This window comes from Pelophylax lessonae, assembly GCF_965119305.1.
Source record: "Pelophylax lessonae genome assembly, chromosome: 9".
Taxonomy (NCBI): Eukaryota; Metazoa; Chordata; class Amphibia; order Anura; family Ranidae; genus Pelophylax; species Pelophylax lessonae.
Genome location: NC_138776.1, coordinates 180,335,961 through 180,355,363, shown reverse-complemented (window position 1 = coordinate 180,355,363; position 19,403 = coordinate 180,335,961). Strand labels below are relative to the sequence as shown.

Genomic DNA, 19,403 nt, shown 5'->3' with positions numbered 1-19,403 from the left:
CATTACCAGCTATTGTTTTCAAGCAATTGTAGCACCCGTGGCTGTCTGAATATCTCATGCAAACCATAGATTATGCAATTTTCTTTCCTTCAACCACAGGGGGTTTCCTCACCATCTGAATGCTATGATTACTGCTGGCGGCTATAGCCTGCGGCGGTGATCGCACAAGAAAAACCCAACAGGCTGGTTGTACTAAAGTCAATGGATAGATTGATTTCAGTACAACCAATAGATGGATTGTAATTTGTCAATGGCTGGCCTAAGCAGTGGCTGCATCGGATAAGATGCCACTGTTTTGCTAATAGTTCTCCACCCAGCTCAGTCTATTTATAAATCTGTTTTTAACTAGTAGGGTGGTGATTGCAGAGCCACCAACAGCTCAAGTTTGTTGCAAAATTGGATGATCAGCCTTATACAGAATTTGCAACATTACACCATTTTGAGCATTTGGCTGTTCAGACATATTGTTATGGGACAATATGTTGTAAGTTGTCGCAAGATGACTGCATACAAATGCAAAACTGCAGTAACAGTACACTGGAGGACATTTCCTGACAGAAGCACCCTATTCCTCTTCCTTTTTATATAAAAAAAAAACAAAACAACAGCATATTTAACAACACATTTTGAATTACTTATTTATTTAGCAATACTACATTAAAACCATACATTTTAAAGAAGAATATCCATCATCTTCCAGTATTAGTATAAGCCCTATTCCTCCTTCCCCCATTTTGTGCATAGGGGTGTGAGAAGCATGTGACTAAAATTTGCACCTGATGTGGTGGTTTACTTGCATCCACTTCATGTAGTAACACTCTTCCTGATGAAGCCAATATGAAAAGCTACTACTTGAGGTTTCAATATACCTGCAAATGAAGATACTTGTACAAAAATGCTTATACCTACTAATACATACACTGGAAGTTGATTAATATTCTTCTTTTAAACTGATGGTTTTAATGTATTATTGCTGAATAAAATTTTTATTAAAAAAAAAAAAAAAAGTGTGTTGTTAATATGCTGGCACCTTAAAAGTCAGTTTTTTTATGATTTTGTTTTTTTTACAAAGATTTTAAATTCCATCTATCCGTCTTCCATGGGTTTCCAAATGAGTTACATATATTTGGTAGTTTAATGTTCGATTTTATATTATGGAATGGAGTTACCATTTACAATGTTGCATAAAAATCAGTTGGAGAAGTTTAGGAACATGGCTAGGGCGCACACCCAAGGTAACAGACTAACTATAGATTGATGACTGGAGGTCAGACACAGGAAAAAAATGATGTTCTGGAAAAAGCCAACTTTTTCTGAGGAATAGGTCTTTTAATTCCTTAGGGCTGTTCCAGCAGAATGGCTCTGATAACTTAATTTGCAAATTGTTATTTTTCACAGCTGCCATCTTAGAAGATCTTAAAGCTTAGAGTTGCTTCAAGTCAGTGAGGAGCTGAAGCTTTAGCAGTACACTGCCAACCATTTTACATTTGCCAACCTCCCTTGGGAGGTTATGAAGTACCATTTATCCATCAGAGTTTGTTAGTTCCATCAGTTATCCATTGATTGACCCAGTGCCTTTTTAAAATAGCTTCTGTGCTCATAGATACGAGGGATACGCTTTGATTCTCACACAGTGTGGTCCCTCAGAATTAATTTCCCTGAAGCTTTTCCAGCATGCTTTGCTTAAACCAAACCAAACCAAACCTAATTTAAAACTGTCTAGTAGACAAAACAAATTCTCAGATATGTGTTTTTTTTTTAGCTATTCTACATGTTTGTATATGCCACAATGTATTGGCAGTGACTTTGGGATCATAGGGATATGTGTGAGGTACTTACGACTAGTATGTGACAGTGTTGATCGTATTGTATAAGTGTCAGGTCCCCCCTAAGAGCCCCTGCTTATGTATAGTATATCAATAATTAAAACCAATGGGTTTGTGATATTGTCAGGGTCATTGGCTTTACTGCATATCATATTATTTTAGACCGCATGGATCGGTTTTAATTAAAAATTCTAAAGTTCAAGAGAGGGCATTGGAGATTTTTTCCATGGTAAGTGTTACTGTGGTAAATGTTTGTAAGCTTGTTTGCATGTGTGGTTAGCAATTACCTAAAGTGGACCTATATTCATCTCAAAGCTGTAATAATGTGCTGCTTTAAACATAACGCATTACTTACATGACAGGGTTACGGAATCAATACTCAGATGTTCTGCTAAACAGGAGAATTACTATTCAGAGAGCCACTGCTTGATCTCACAGTCCTTCATCAAAAACCTGTCAACTAAATCTGGCAGTTCATGGATAAAACCGTGGTTAGTTCAGCAGGAACCAGCCACATTTTCATCTATGTATGGCCATTTATGTTCATGAGAAGTAAATCTGTTGATTGACTTTTCATAAACCGGCTTGTGGGGAAATTTTTCTCAATTAGCGCATGGCAGTGCCGATCGGTTTATTCTGATGGCGGAGCAGTCCCGCTGACCGAATACAGGGACATAGTAGGGAGGATTTCCCCATCCACTTCAAATGTCTGGATGGGAAAATCAGCTCAGTTTGTTTTGTTTATCCGGCTGGCTGAATAAAAAAAAAAATGGGTAGTGTAAGGGCAGTCTTAATGCTACAGCAATTTTTATTTGACCAACCTACAGGGGAGCTTGCTTCACTAAGGGAAAAGTCAATGTTTCACAGTTACCATTATCTTTAATAAGTTTAATAGAGTACTGTTGTTTCTAAAGGCTTGATGTGATTATATTTTGAACATAGATGTGCATTACAATTTCATAAAATTATCCCTATGTTTTCATTTATTTATTTTTTTTAAGCGTTTGTGTTATGTATGAAAAGAAAATGTAATCAATACTAAAACCCAAAATGTCCAGCACGAATTACATTCAGCAGCGCTCAATATGTATTAGCATATTAAGATCATGAAGTCCTCATAAAGAGTATTATACCACCAAACCGATTTTGTTCAAGGCAAAAAACAAATATTCCATATGTTTTTGGTGTTCCCGGTGCTCAATATAAATAATCCGGCATTCACCTTCACCACACCATCAGTGACCCCTTAAGAATGGGCACTCACCAGAAATAACATGATAATGCGCCTGTAAGCATTGGTTGCTTGAACCCTTGACACTCCGGACCACTTCTGCTTCCACCAGAAGACCTCCGCTCTAAAGTATCAGACAGGGATCAGACCATACCAAGAAAATGGAATAGGAGGCACAATAGTGTGATACCGTTTTATAAACTTTTATTATATACCACACTCCAAAGTTAACCCCCCAAATCCAATCTGCTTACATCAAAATAGAACTTTTCCAAGCATAAAAAGTGATAATCACATTGTGATGGCCAGCTCACCGTTGCTGCATAGGTTTTGACCAAGCTTAGTCCATAGGTGAGATCCGGAATCCAGCCAAGACATCTGTGATCATCAGGGAGACAGCGTGCCTGTGTCCTGACGCGTTTCGTCGTGTATGACTTCTACTGGGAGTCCTCAGTAGGTCATACACGACAAAACGCGTCAGATCACAGACACGCTGTCTCCATGATGATCACAGATGTCTTGGCTGGATTCCGGATCTCACCTATGGACTAAGCTTGGTCAAAACCTATGCAGCAACGGTGAGCTGGCCATCACAATGTGGTTATCACTTTTTATGCTTGGAAAAGTTCTATTTTGATGTAAGCAGATTGGATTTGGGGGGTTAACTTTGGAGTGTGGTATATAATAAAAGTTTATAAAACGGTATCACACTATTGTGCCTCCTATTCCATTTTCTTGGTATGGTCTGATCCCTGTCTGATACTTTAGAGCGGAGGTCTTCTGGTGGAAGCAGAAGTGGTCCGGAGTGTCAAGGGTTCAAGCAACCAATGCTTACAGGCGCATTATCATGTTATTTCTGGTGAGTGCCCATTCTTAAGGGGTCACTGATGGTGTGGTGAAGGTGAATGCCGGATTATTTATATTGAGCACCGGGAACACCAATAACATATGGAATATTTGTTTTTTGCCTTGAACAAAGTCTGTTTGGCGGTATAATACTCTTTATTAGGACTTCATGATCTTAATATGCTAATACATATTTTGCGCTGCTGAATGTAATTCGTGCTGGACATTTTGGGTTTTAGTATTGATTACATTTTCTTTTCAGACTGTTTTATTATCACAGCAGCTGCGATCAGCAAAATTTTATGGAATTTTAATACCAGTTTTACTTGCTATTGTATGGTTTTTTTCCCCTTTAATATTAAGCGCTGGGCGAGTGTTTGAAAATTTCCCCCTCTTTTTCAACCACTTTTTATGTTTGTGTTATGTATGTTTTGTATAAATTGGAATATGCAAAATAAAGTGACTAGTGTCAAAAAATATAATAATTATTATATAGGTGGTTGATAAATGTGCAATATTGCAAATAAATAAATAAATAACTTCACCCTAATCTGAATCATAAAGTGCTACAATAAAACTTTATTTGATAATGCAAAGAATAAAACTCACATTGTAGAAGTAATAACAAGCCTTGTAACTTACGTCACTTTTGGTCTCGGTGGAACGCAAGCCGGGACCGCGCAGCCCGTGCAGTCTCCGGAAGTCCCTTCTGCCATAGGAGATCATATCATTACAAGGCTTGTTATTACTTCTACAATGTGAGTTTTATTCTTTGCATTATCAAATAAAGTTTTAAAACGGGATTACACGATTGTGAGTTTTCCTTCCTATGGTCCCATACTCATTGGCCCACCGAGGAAAGATCGGTTATTGAAGTCCACAAGACCAGCCCTAAAAGAAAAGACCCCACTCCGCACTGGACTAAGTGCGTTTGACCCACATGCAATATTGCTAAGGGGTCCTGGCAGTCTGGTAAGTGGAAGTATCCATGGGGAGTGGACCCTCGCACCATTGCACTTTATGTTTTGGCACGGATTGTCACCAATTTGTTTAAAAGCACTTAAGCACACTGCACTTTCACTGGCTACTTGCTTAAGGAATTGAACTTTTTTGGGACTTTATTTAATTAGTTTATATATACACTATTGCAACATGTATTGATTTATGGATTGTTATTTATGCTCAATCAAATCACGCATGTATATTTGCTTCTAATACTTGTATTTGATTTGATACTATTGTAGCACTTTATGATTCAGATTAGGGTGAAGTTATTTATTCATTTATTTGCAGTATTTCACATTTATCAACCACCTATATAATAATTATTATATTTTTTGGCACTAGTCACTTTATTTTGTATATTCCAATTTGCGCTGCGTATCCTTTTTTCATCTTTAAAATACTAGTATTTTTGAACAGCCGCATTTTGGACCGAAGTTGCTGTACAATTCCTAAATGTTTTAGGATATGCTTAAAAAATCAACATGCTATTTTATTAAAAATGTTTTTTAGTTGAAAAATGGAAAAATTACAGTCTGCATAAAACTTTAGGTTAAAAGAGGTTTTCAGGTATTCAAAAATTATACCTACACAAATACAAGCGGGATAAATAAACTCTGAATCTATCAGCGTCTCTGCCACATGGTAAAAAAAAAAAAATAATTATATATACACTGAATATAAACACAACACTGGTTTTTGCCCCCATTTTACATGAGCTGAACTTAAGGATCTAAGAAAACCTGGATTCAACTGTGAAGACAACACCTCTCCAAAATGCCACATGCCATCGAATGTGGGCATCTACCCACTCAAGTAGGTTACGATGACGAACTGCAGTCAGGTCGAGACCCCGATGAGGATGACGAGCATGCAGATGAGCTTCCCTGAGACAATTTCTGACAGTTTGTTCAGAAATTCTTTGGTTATGCAAACTGATTGTTGCAACAGGTGTCCAGGTGGCTGGCCTTGGACGATCTTGTAGGTGAAGATGCTGGATGTGGAGGTCCTGGGCTGGTGTGGTTACACGTGGTCTGTGGTTGTAAGGCCGGGTGGATGTACTGTCAAATTCTCTGAAACGCCTTTGGAGATGGCTTATGGTAGAGAAATGAACATTCAATTCACTGGCAACCGCTCTGGAGGACATTGCTACAGTCTGCATGCCAATTCCACGCTTCCTCAAAACTTGTGATAAAACTGCACATTTTAGAGGGGCCTTTTTTTGTAGCCAGCCTAAAGCACAGCTGTGCAATAATCATGCTGTCTAATCAGCATCTTGATATGATGCACCTGTTAGGTGAATAGAATATCTCGGCAAAGGAGAAGTGCTCACTAACACAGATTTAGACAGATTTATGAACAATATTTGAGAGAAAGAGGCCTTTTGTGTACATAGAAAAAGTCTTAGATCTTTGAGTTCAGCTCATGAAACATGGGGGCACAAACAAAAGTGTTGCCTTTATAATTTTGTTGTTAGTGCCCATGGGTAGAATGTTATGCATTAGGCTACCTATATTTTTTGCAGAGGTATCCAGTGGGCCTGGGAATACGCTTGTGGTTGATCACTTTATGTGAAAGTAAGCCTATTTTCCTGTGTTATGTGAAGGATTTTGCATGTTCTCAGCAATATCCAATACCTGTAAGGCTGCGTTTCTGGGTGTACAGTTTTAGTGTCTAGATATAAAATAGATTTTATAGGTAAATCTATTTGCTACTTTTTGGATTCTGTGTGCAATATGGTGTTCATGGAAACCAGAAAACCCCCTTTAATATTCCTAAGTGCACATATGCTTTAGTAAAATACTTTGACAAATTTAGAACTCCAGGAGTTCGTTTAAAAAAAATGTTCTGTCTGGTTACAATATCTCACAAAAGTGAGTACACCCCTCAAATTTTTGTAAATATTTTATTATATCTTTACACGTGACAACAATAAAGAAATTAAACTTTGCCACAATGTAAAGTAGTGAGTGTACAGCTTGTATAACAGTGTAAATTTGCTTTCTCCTCATAATAACTCAACACACAGCCAATAATGTCTAAATCACTGGAAACAAAAGTGAGTACACCCCTAAGTTCTTCCACTCCTTCATGACGACATCACAGGGCTGGTGGATGTTAGAGACCTTGCCCTCCCCCACCTTCCATTTTGAGGATGCCCTACACATACTCAATAGGTTTTAGGTCTGGAGACATGCTTGGCCAGTCCAACACCTTTACCCTCAGCTTCTTTAGCAAGGCAGTGGTCGTCTCGGAGGTGTGTTTGGGGTTGTTAACATGTTGGAATACTGCCCTGCAGCCCAGTCTCCTAGGGGAGGGAATCATGCTCTGCTTTAGTATTTCACAGTACATGTTTGCATTAATGGTTCCCTCAATGAACTGTAGCTCCCCAGTGCCTGCAGCACTCATCCAGCCCCAGACCATGACACTCCCACCACCATGCTTGTCTGTAGGCAAGACACACTTGTCTTTTTACTCACTCACCTGGTTGCTGCCACACACGCTTGACACCATCTGAGCCAAATACATTTATCTTGGTCTCATCAGACCACAGGACGTAGTTCCAGTAATTCATGTCCTTACTCTGCTTGTCTTAAGAAAACTGTTTGCAGGCTTTCTTGTGCATCATCTTTAGAAGAGACTTCCTTCTGGGATGACAGCAATGCATTTGACTCCTCAGGGGGTTCTTTGCTATGAGGTGCCATGTTAAACTTCCAGTGACCAGTATGAGAGAGTGAGAGCGATAACAGCAAATTTAACACACCTGCTCCCCATTCACACCTGAGACCTTGTAACACTAATGAGTCACCTGACATTGGGGAGGGAAAATGGCTAATTGAGCCATATTTGGACATTTTCACTTAGGGGTGTACTCACTTTTGTTGCCAGCGGTTTAGACATTAATGGCTGTGTGTTGAGTTATTTTGAGGGGGACAGCAAATTTACACTGTTATACAAGCTGTACACTCACTACATTGTAGCAAAGTGTAATTTCTTCAGTGTTGTCACACGAAAAGATATAATAAAACATTTACAAAAATGTAAGGGGTGTACTCACTTTTGTGAGATACTGTATGTATTTAATACTGTTTCAATAATTTTCATTGAAGTTTAACAAGTAGTTAACACGCTATAGTTCCACCCACGCAGTGGGCTAACATTTTCGGTTATTACAAGGGTTACCTACAAAAACAGCCAAAAAGAGGCAATGTGAACATGAAGGAAAAAAAGAGAGCTAACACAGCAGCGGAAAATAGGCCTTTTTCATAAAGCCGTCAGGGCCAGTAATGTATTTAATTCAATATCCTCTTGATATCCTAATACCAATATCCTCTTGATACCCTAATCTCTATCACACCACAAGAATGCTTGAGTGAATGACCTGGAAGTGTACCAAGAGGCTTTGTAGAGTCCATATGTCCCAGCTGCTACATAGTGCGAGGGGTCTCCTCCACATAAGCAATAAAATTTCCCCTCTCCAAAGTGTACTGTCACCTATAAAAGAACAAAAAAACAAAGCTATCTACATCGCCTTAAAGTAACTGATCAGACAAAAGCAGTACAGGCATACCCCGCTTTTAAGTACACAATGGGACCAGAGCATGTATGTAAAACGAAAATGTACTTAAAGTGAAGCAATACCTTTTTTCATTCCCTAGGCAAGCTGGCTGGCCACAAATAGGATAAGTTGTAGTCCTGGGTCCCCTCACATTGCTCCATAAGTTTGGTATCCCTGTCACTTATGGTTTGGGAGTAGTGCCATGTCAAGCTGACCACGATTTCCCATAGACACAAATGTTAAAAACTGGGAGTAATGCCATGCCAAGCTGACCAAGCTGTGTCCGTACTCGCGAGTGTACGTAAAGTGAGTGTACTTAAAACGGGGTATGCCTGTACATAGCATTCAGTAGAACCTATCAACTTAACATGTATGCCATTTAACAGATCTACATATCTTGCACACCGGTTTTTAACCAATTGATTCTATTGCACTTTGTAACACTGCCCGTCCAACGTATTTCAAACACTGGGTGTAGGGGGTGTATGAAAGGAAGGAAGACTCTCAGCAATGTTATGCACATTTTTAACCTTCGTTGAGCATGATGGGAAAGTGACACTCTTAAGTTGTGCAACACTGTAAACTGACATAAAGCTCAGTTAACAAAAATTTAACACAAGGATTTCTTTCATTCAGCCCTGCATGATGAGTGAGAAAAATGACTTGATTCTCCCATGCATGCTGAACAGCTTGGGTGGACAAGTCTGCAGTGCTGTCTATTGTATTTTGACAACCAACAGCTATGGCTGTTCTGATACCTGGGCTGAATCTGATTGAATGCAGACATTTTTCAGGTAAACATTTTCTGTCCAGCCTTCAATTGACCTGTCAATCCGGTTGGTGCTGACAGGGCCATGGAGCTAATTTTGGTCACTTTTGGTAATTCTGTTACTTTAATGCTTATATTTTTTTTTTATTTATCTTGCTTACAATTAGGTGAAAAAATATAAAAATAAGTTAACAAATTAGGAGATCTGACCTTTTGTATCTTCTTGGTCAAAGTGCTGTTTGTGTAATTATTTCTTTTCCTTAGCATCTGGCTCTGGATCCCTTTGAAGATGCCAGTATCTTGAAGGCTGCATCCTTGGTTTCCCGTTAATACCAGACCTGTCTCAGGGCTTTTTTTCTTAATGGTTCCTTTGTATTTCAGGCATATTGTGGTCTGTGGTCATATCACTTTAGAGAGTGTATCCAACTTCTTGAAGGATTTCTTGCACAAGGACCGAGATGATGTCAACGTGGAGATTGTATTCCTGCACAAGTGGGTAACTTCTCATGTTATTGTGAAAAAGAGTTGCAGTATGGACTGGTACTTATGCCTTGCTTTTTAGATGTTGCTAGTCTTTTTGGTTCATTTACTAAAGATTTAGGGGCTGTTTACACTTGGCAAAGTGAATGTAAATAAATAACTTGAAGTAGCTGTCTTAAATGGTTCATGTATGTATGTGAGATAGGGAGCCTTAATAGAAGCTCCTTGAGAGTAGTGACTGATGTAAATGTAAAACACCCTCTAAGTTGACAGTGCTTTATAAATACCTGAAATAAATCCATTTGTGATGTCAAAGGTGGATTTGTATCCCACTTTGAGAAGACTGTTTTTTTCTGTTGTGTCATTGCAACAGAAAATGAACTGATCTACCTAGCGGACATACACACAAAAGCTTCAAGATTCAACTGGATAAGGAATGTGCAATAGTTCAAACAAACTGTAAGATGTCAACTGCATAGTTCACTGGACAGACCGTAAAAGAGGAGCCCACATCTTGTCTGTTGTGTGAAAAGTGATGTCTGTATAACTTAGCTGAACTAAGAGAACCGTGAGAAGCTCACCTTGACGATTTCTTTGTATATAAAGTACAAGAAAAGAGTTGATTTTTTATGGTGACAAACTTATTCTTTCTCAAGGTGGCTGCCAGTGGGACCAATGAAGTATACTTCTACAGAAAATTGTAGAACTTTATTTTAAATTATGAACAAAAGGCTAACTCATTCTGAAAGATACGTAAACCATTCAGGCTATGATTTCATAAAAGTCAGAAAGTTCTCAAGTAGTTCTCAAGAAATTCAAGTATTTTGAAGGTTTAGAATATTATGAATTTAATGAGCCATACCAGGCGACTTCTGACTCGCAAAAGAGAGAAAGGGGGCTTGGCCTGCTGCTCTCTGAATAATAATAAAGCAGTTTGGTGACTTTTGGATCCATTTATTTATTTATTTCATGTACTTATATAGCGCCGTCAATTTACGCAGCACTTTACATATAAATTGTACATTCATATCAGTCCCTACCCTCAAGGAGCTTACAATTAAGGTCCCTAACTCCCATACATATATACATACATACATACATACATACATACATACATACACATACTTGGGCCAATTTAGACAGGAACCAATTACCCTACCAACATGTCTTTGGAATGTGGGAGGAACCCAGAGGAAACCCACGCAGGCACAGGAAGAACATGCAAACTCCAGGCAGGTAGTGTCTTGGTTGGGATTCGAACCAGCGACCCTTTTGCTGCTAGGCGAATGTGCTAACTAATACATAAACTGTGCCGCCGATTTATGTAGCCTTTATTATTGATCACTATTTTATTATTGTAAAGTAAATATAACTTGTGTTGCAAGGGCTTGTTCACAGTTGCTCAAAATACTGACGCTTATCGAACATGCCTATAGCGCTAATTAATAGGTGCGGTTGATGAGCATTTAGTGAGCATTAAAAAAAGCTCAATCAATAAGAACAACCCCTGCACATGCCGATAAACAACATATATATGGGGGAATACTTCACCAGCCTCTGGCGCTGACCATGTGTCCACTTCCTACTGGATGTATGCCTATAAGCAGATATGTCCTGGTCACTGCTGCTCCTCTCGCACTCCACTGGGGGGGGAACGGATCGCACGCAGACCTCTGGGCAATATTGCTTTATTATTGGACAATCAGTACAGTACCGTTAACATGCACTCACAATAAGAAAACATGTGAGTGCATTTTAACTGTACTGTACTGATTGTCCAATAATAAAGCAATATTGCCCGAGGTCTGCGTGCTCTTCCCTCTATTACAGATTGGAATTAAAAAAAGCTCCCCCCCAAATGCCCTATCACAAATGACATCCATTTTTGGCACGTTAAACCTGCACCACGAGTGTCTATTATTGACTGTATTGTACTACGGTGCTGCAACCACATGCTGGCACGATTGTGTCCCGTTACGATAGACTTGAATGGAAGGAGTTGAAGTGCTTTAAGTTCTTTCAAACTCAACACGAGGCTTCAATTTTGAAGCAAAGCAACGCTAATGACTCATGTTTTGAAAATGTGTAAAGCACTACGTGTTGTCCATAGTATAATTTGCATAGGCGTTTGAGGGGCGTTAAGAACTCCCCTTTGATGCCTGCTTGTAATGCCAGTGTGAACTAAGCCTAATGCCCCGTACACACGTGCAGATTATCTGAAGACTTTTGTCTTCAGATTTACCTTTTCTATGTAGTGCAAGGGCCTGCCGGATTGCATACAAATTGAAAGTGTTTAGGTTTGACCTCTTATATGGTTTTGGTAAGTCTGCAGACAAAAGTCTTCAGATAATCTGCACGTGTGTACGGGGCATAAGTGTTGTCCAATACCATTATAGGCTTGGATGTAGTAACACTTCAATATAACAAAAGACAAAAGCTAAAAACATAATTTGGCCATTGCTCAGCAATCAAAGAAGACAGTGTGGGTAGCAAGAACTAACACTGCAAGTGCTTATATGTTCTGTATGTTATTTATCAAAGCTATAGCAGAATACAGAAAAATAGATTTACATATTTTGGAAAATAGTTAAATGTACAAAATAGGGAGTTTGATAGTTAAAGCGGCGCTCCACCCAAAAATGGAAGCTCTGCTTATCTCCCTCCCCCCCCCGCCCCCTCCGGTGTCACATTTGGCACCTTTCGGGGGGGGGGGGGGGGTAAGCGGGTACCTGTTTTTGACAGGTACCTTGCCCCACTTCCGGATGACCTTGCTGTGGCGCGATTACTTGGAAGTTTGGAACCCCCTCCTCCTCCCCCGCTGCTGGGCCATTCAGAAAGCGCAGCGCACTTTGTGCATGTGCAGTAGGAAACTAGCTGTGATGTAAAAATCACCTGGGGTGCTGAGTTTGCAGGATCCCTGGACAGGTAAGTGTCCTAATATTAAAAGTCAGAAGCTACAGTATTTGTTGCAGCTGACTTTTAATTTGTGGAAGGAGGCTGGAACTTAAGAATGAATTGTGGATGAGAAAAACACTTTGGGGCATATTTATAAAGTTGTGAATCTGACGTTCAGCAAACAATCTCTGCAGGAGAATCTTCCAGGTCCATGTGTTTTAAATGACCGCAATCAATTCCATACCTGAGATTATTTGATGAAAGTCTCACTTACTGCTTTATACATAGGTCTAATTGGGACAAATGACCTTGGAAACTGCATGTTATCTTGTTGTTTACCACCTATTATTCTGCTTTTCTGCAGCATATCCCCAAATTTGGAGCTAGAAGCTCTCTTCAAGAGGCACTTTACTCAGGTAGAATTTTACCAGGGATCTGTCCTGAATCCCCATGATCTTGCAAGAGTCAAGGTAAAAGGACCCAAGTCTTCACGGTGCAATTTTTATTTTTATTTCAAAAACATGTTTCCAGTTTAAAGAAGAAAATATGTGTGCAGGGGGGAGTCAAAGTCATTGTTTTTTTATTTTATTATTAATATTTTTTTGAATATGTATGCTAACACATTTTTGTTTTGATGTTTTAATTAGCAGTGCTCCAATGTAACATAATGGCAATAAAGTATTTTTTTTACACCTAAATATATTGTAAGATACCCAGAAAAAAAAATGAAAAAAGTGAACATATTGCAGATGGCCACAGTGGATCATAGGGGTAATACTGGATATGCGGGCTGCCTAGGCTATGTAGTTACTGTAAATAAGACTGCAGATAGAGACAGAGTGAGAAAGACAGGAAAAAGATTTCTGTCCTATTTGGGCTCCAGTGTCTGGCCAGAAAAAAGTTCTCTGGCCACCACTGCATTGCACATTATGTACCTGTCTGAAAGCCCAGGTGCTTAAATAGGTGAGGTTTTGGTGGGTTGTGGGGGTGCAACTGAAGAGTTTTTGTATGGGTTTGTTTTGCCCCACAATCACAGATTTTTTTTCTTAAAAAAAAAAAAAAAAAACCTATGGAGTGGACCGTGCATCATAATGCTTATTACTGAGCCCCCACCCCTAAATAAAAACGCTAACTAAAGGCTAAAAACGCATTGTATGTGCTACAATTTTATATTTCAATAAAATTAATTGTGAAAAAAAAGCCCAAATGAAAATAATATCTCACTGAATTAATAAACCTTTGTGATATGTTGTAAACCTGCCTGCCTTAAGGTGGGTGTATTCACACTACTGATACATAGTATGATTTTGGGGAACAACTCCCTCCTTGTGGGACTTGTGTCATTGAAAGACAAATACTGTGAGTAAATGCAAGAACACCTTGTCCTGTTGAGCATTTCTGTATTGTAGGGGTGATCACTGATGGCCAGGTACAATTTTTTTCTAGCAGTGTTGGCATGTAAAACACAGGTTTCCCCGAAGACCTTCGAAGTGCTAGAGGTTTCCTGGGAAAACATTGGAACTGCCCAGCTAAGAGATCCTACTTTCCCAAAGGCACATGAGAATGTGAAGTTAATGAATTGAGAATCTTGAGTTCCAGGTGCTGGAAACGTTTTTTCATATTGCTATATCGGGTTGATATGATATCTCGCAATATAGACAAATAAGCTGAGTGCCGCTATAATAATATATTAGGTAGCAATGTCATATACAGTTAGATCCATATACAGTGCATGCATCTGGAAAGTATTCACAGCTCTTCATTTTTTCCACATTTTGTTACGTTACAGCCTTATTCCAAAATTGATTAAATATATTATTTTCCTTAAAATTCCACAAACCATACCCCCATAATAATAACATGAAAGAAGTTTGTTTGAAATCTTTGCAAATGTATTAAAAATAAAAACGAAAAAAATCACATGTACATATGTATTCACAGCCTTTGCCATGACATTTACAATTGAGCTCAGGTGCATCCTGTTTCCACTGATCATCCTTGAGATGTTTTTAAAAATTGATTGGAGGCCATCTGTGGTAAATTCAGTTGATTTCACACCTTTCTATATAATGTCCCATAGTTAACAGTACATGTCAGAGCACAACCCAAGCCATGAAGTCTAAGGAATTGTCTGTAGACCTCCGAGACAGGATTGTATCGAGAGCACAGATCTGGGGGAAGGGTACAGAAAAATTGCTGCAGCATTGAAGGTCCCAATAAGCACAGTGACCTTAATCATCCGTAAATGGAAGAAGTTTGGAACCACCAGGACTCTTCCTACAGCGGGCCATCTGGTCAAATTGAGAGATCGGGGGAGAAAGGCCTTGGTCAGGGAGATGACCAAAAACCTGATGGTCACTTTGACAGAGCTCCAGCGTTTCTCTGTGGAGACAGGAGAACCTTCCAGAAGAACAACCATCTCTGCAGCACTCCACCAATTAGGCCTGTATGGTAGAGTGGCCAGACGAAAGCCACTCCTCAGTAAAAAGCACATGATAGCCCACCTGGAGTTTGCCAAAAGACACCTGAAGGACTCTGTCCATGAGAAACAAAATTCTCTGGTCTGATGAAACAAAGATTGAACTCTTCCACCTGAATGGCAAGCCTCATGTCTGAAGGAAACCAGGCACCATTTATCACCTGGCCAATACCATCCCTACAGTGAAGCATGGTGGTGACAGCATCATGCTGTGGTGATGTTTTTCAGCAACAGGAACTGGGAGTCTAGTCAGGATCTAGAAAAAGATGAATGCAGCAATGTACAGCGACATCCTTGATGAAAATGTACTCTCAGACTGGGGTAAAGGCTCATCTTCCAACAGGACAATGACCCTAAGCACAAAGCCTAGATAACAAAGGAGTGGCTACAGGACAACTCTGTGAATGTCCTTGAGTGGACCAGCCAGAGCCGGGACTTGAACATCTCTGGAGAGATCTGAAAACGGCTATGGAACTTGAGCGGTCCTGCAAAGAAGAGTGGGAAGAACAGCCCAAAATAGGTGTGCCAAGTTTGTAGCATCATACTCAAAAATACATGAGGCTATAATTGGTGCCAAAGGTTCTTCAACAAAGTATTGAGCAAAGCCTGTGAATACTTATGTACATGTGATTTGTTTTTTATTTTTAATAAATTTGCAAAGATTTCAAAAAAACTTCTTTCATGTTGTCATTATGGGGTATTGTTTGTAGAATTTTGAGGAAAATATTTAATCAATTAATCAATTTTGGAATAAGGCTGTAACATATCAAAATGTGGAAAAAGTGAAGCGCTGTGATTACTTTCCAGATGCACTGTATATATGGACACAGGCACAATTTTATTTTTTTTCAGGTATTTATAAAAACATATTCAAGCTATAGGTATATAATATTAATTTGAGAGTATGTACATCCCAATCAGAGGAAGGGTTTAGGAATTACGGCTCTTAAGAATAGCCACCCCCCCTTTTTCAAGGGACCAAAAGTAATTGGACAATTGAATCAAAAGCTGTTTCATGGCCAGGTGTGGCTACTCCATTATTTCTTTATCAATTAAGCAGGTATATGGTCTGGAGTTGATTTTAAGTGTGGTATTTGCAATCGGAATCTATTGCTGTGAATCTACATTATTCGTTCAAAGGAGCTGTCCATGCAAGTGAAACAGGCCATTGTAAGGCTTCAAAAACTAACCAAATCCATAATAGAGATAGCAGCAACATTAGGAGTGGTCAAATTAACAGTTTGGTACATTCTGGGAATATAAGAATGCACTGGTGAGCTCAGCAACATAAACAGGCCTGGACGTCCACGGAAGACAACAGTGATGGATGATTGCAGGATCCTCTCTATAGCAAAGAAAAACCCATTCACAACATCCACAAAAATAAAGGACACTCTCCAGGAGGTTGGCGTATCATTGTCAAAGTCTACAATCAACAGAAGACTTCACAAGAGCAAATACAGAGGGTTCACCACAAGGTGCAAACCATTTATAAGCCCGAAGAATAGAAGCCAGATTTGACTTTGCCAAAAAACATCTAAAAAAGCCAGACCAATTCAGAAAAAGCATTCTTTGGACGGATGAAACTAAGATTAACTTGTACCAGAATGAGGGGAAGAAAAAATGTGGAGAATGCTTGTAAAAGCTCATGATCCAAAGCGCACAACGTCATCTGTAAAACATGGTGAAGGCAGTGTGAGGGCATAGGCATGCATGTCTTCCAGTGGCACAGGGTCATTGGTGTTTATTGATGATGTGACAGAAGCAGCCAGATTAATTCTGCAATGTTTAGAGATGTACTGTCAGCCCTGATTTAGCTAAATGCAGCAAAGTTGATTGGGCGGCGCTTCACAGTACAGATGGACAATGATCCAAAATACACTGCAAAAGTGTACCTAATAAAGATGTTCCTTCTTTCAAACATTTTGCCGATAGATATTTTGAAAAATAAAAGTTATTCCTAAAAGTTTTCCTAAAAGTTCTCTTTTTTTTGGAGGCCCAGCCCTGCAGCCAGCTCTTGCTGCAATTTCAGTATGTCAAACTGCAGGTAACTGGGCTGGAACAATGAACAGCCAACATGACCCTGTACTCCAGGATTGTGCTGTTACACCACAATAACCGTTTAATTCTGCTCTACTTTTCTGCGTGAAGCTGCCTGCAAAATATGCCTCACATGTGTGTCTTTTCAAGAAAGATGTCTGTTTAGTGATGCACTTGACCAATTTATCAAAGAGGTCACGGGGGGAGTGGGGTTACTTCCACAGCAGAAGGCCTCAAACCCCTCTTTTTCAGGAGCCCCTAGCTCCTCAAAACATAGAGCACCTCTCAGCTCTATCCAGGCTTCAGCTTAAAAACCTAAGTTCAGGTGCCCTCACTTCTAAGAGTAAGGGTATGTCTCTTGAAGTTTGCCTTTCTCTGGGTCACATGCTTCCCAGACCTGTTGGATTAATTGGTGGTTTGAAAGGGGTACAAAATAGAGTTCAAAACTCTACCACCTCACTGCTTTCTTCTTTCAAATCAACTAAAAACTGCCCAAGGACAGTTTGTTTTGCAAAATGCATTGCACCACCTCATTGTGCCAGTACCACCAAAACACTGGTTCAGAGGATTCTACTCAAACCTGTTCATTGTACCAAAGCTCAACGGGAATGTTCTTCTTATTCTGGATTTAAAATCTATCTATAAACTCCTTCCATTTCCAAAATTTTGTCTGGAATCTGCAAGCTCACTATTTGCCTCTCTGAGACAAGGGAAATCTGTGACATCCATGCTAAGATGCCCATCTACGTGTTCCCATTTACCCACTTCGTCAAAGCTTTCTGTGTTTTGCATTCGCTGACAACCACTTTCATTTTATCGCACTGCCCTTTGGCATGTCTTCTTCTCCCAGTGTCTTCACAATAGTTTTAGCACCTCTGCATGCCCTACTCAGAACTCAGGGCATCCAAGTCACAGGCTATCCAAATTAACCTCTTCTGAAGGACTCCTTGCCCTTGCAGCCATCAGAACATGTGCACAGGACAGGTTAGATGCATCGGGCACCATGCACAAGGAAAACCATGATTCTAATTGCATCAAACTGGCCCCAAAAACCTGGTTCTAAAACAGACTCGGACTTCTTGCTGATGACTCCTCACCTCTTCCCAACAGACAAGATCTGCTATCTCAAGGCCCTCTATTCCATTCTGCTTCTCAGTATCTGGCTTTAATGGCAAGGCTCTTGAAACCCACGTGTGAAAGGATAGAGGGATTTAGGAGTCTGTGATTCCCACCTTGCTAAAAGCAAGAAAAGCCTCTTCCAGGGAGATATATTATTGCACCTGAAAACCATATTTTGCCTGGTGTAACCACTAGGGATGATCGAACGGTTCGGGTCGACCATCAGTTCGACCCAAACATTGTTCGAAATTCGGCCGAATTGCAGAAAAAGTTCGGAATTCGGCAACCAGAACCGACCAAAATGCAATGGGACAGGAACTGGGCTTTAAAAGCCCGTGATTGGACCAGAACCATCGGTAAAAGCCAATTGAGGGGTCAGGAGGATGCTAGGAATGTGATTGGAGTGACTAGGGGGTCCAGAGGCCAATCAGTAGTTAATACGCCCCCCCAGTATATAACATAGCCCCGCCAAATCTCTAGCACTGTAATACAGGGGCTGTGGAAGAGAGTGGAAGCAGTTCTGTTACTCCTGCTTCAAAATTGTCATTTAGCAATTATTAGTGTGAGGAAAGGGATAGCTAGTGTAGTTAGGGTACTATTTTCCACTATAGTTAGATTCAATAATCTAGTTTCTGTAGGGAAAGTGTTAAGTGTCAGGGTGACCGTAGTGTAGTGTAGGGTTAACTGACTCTGACTGCTATCAGGGTGACCAAACTCTTCCATGTCAGGGTGACCGCCATAGAAAAAAGATTGTTTGTTTGTCTTAGAATTGCAGTAGAGCAGGGATATGGCTCCGCTACTTTCACACCTGGCCGTTTTTGTTGCAGGCGTTTATTGGGCTTTTTTGTGGACGTCTTTGGAGGCAGACATGACATCTGAACTTCTGTGTAGGGGTATATATATACACACACATATATGTATATATACACATACACACATATAGGTGTGAAAGTAGCAGAACCCTATGCCTGCGCTAATGAAATTATTTGCAGGCATAGGGCTCCGCCACTTTCAAACCTATATGTGTGTATGTGTATATATACATATATGTGTGTGTGTGTATATATACCCCTATATAGAAGTTCAGATGTTATGCCTGCCTCCAAAGACACCCAAAAAATGCCCAAAAAAACGCCTGCAACAAAAACGCCCAGGTG

At 39.8% G+C, this 19,403-nt stretch overlaps 1 protein-coding gene across 17 annotated transcripts in view; it reads left to right on the top strand.

Annotated features, from left to right (window-relative positions):
- The window catches only part of KCNMA1 (potassium calcium-activated channel subfamily M alpha 1), a gene marked incomplete at its 3' end in the record, with an annotated part of 993,244 nt that overhangs the window by 667,475 nt on the left and 306,366 nt on the right, over nucleotides 1-19,403 (top strand). For all 17 annotated transcript variants that reach the window (XM_082268091.1, XM_082268088.1, XM_082268089.1 and 14 more), the window contains exons 10-11: nucleotides 9,615-9,725; nucleotides 12,973-13,078. In XM_082268091.1, coding sequence (XP_082124217.1) covers nucleotides 9,615-9,725; nucleotides 12,973-13,078 — 217 coding nt within the window. The remainder of the gene's footprint in view (nucleotides 1-9,614; nucleotides 9,726-12,972; nucleotides 13,079-19,403) is intronic.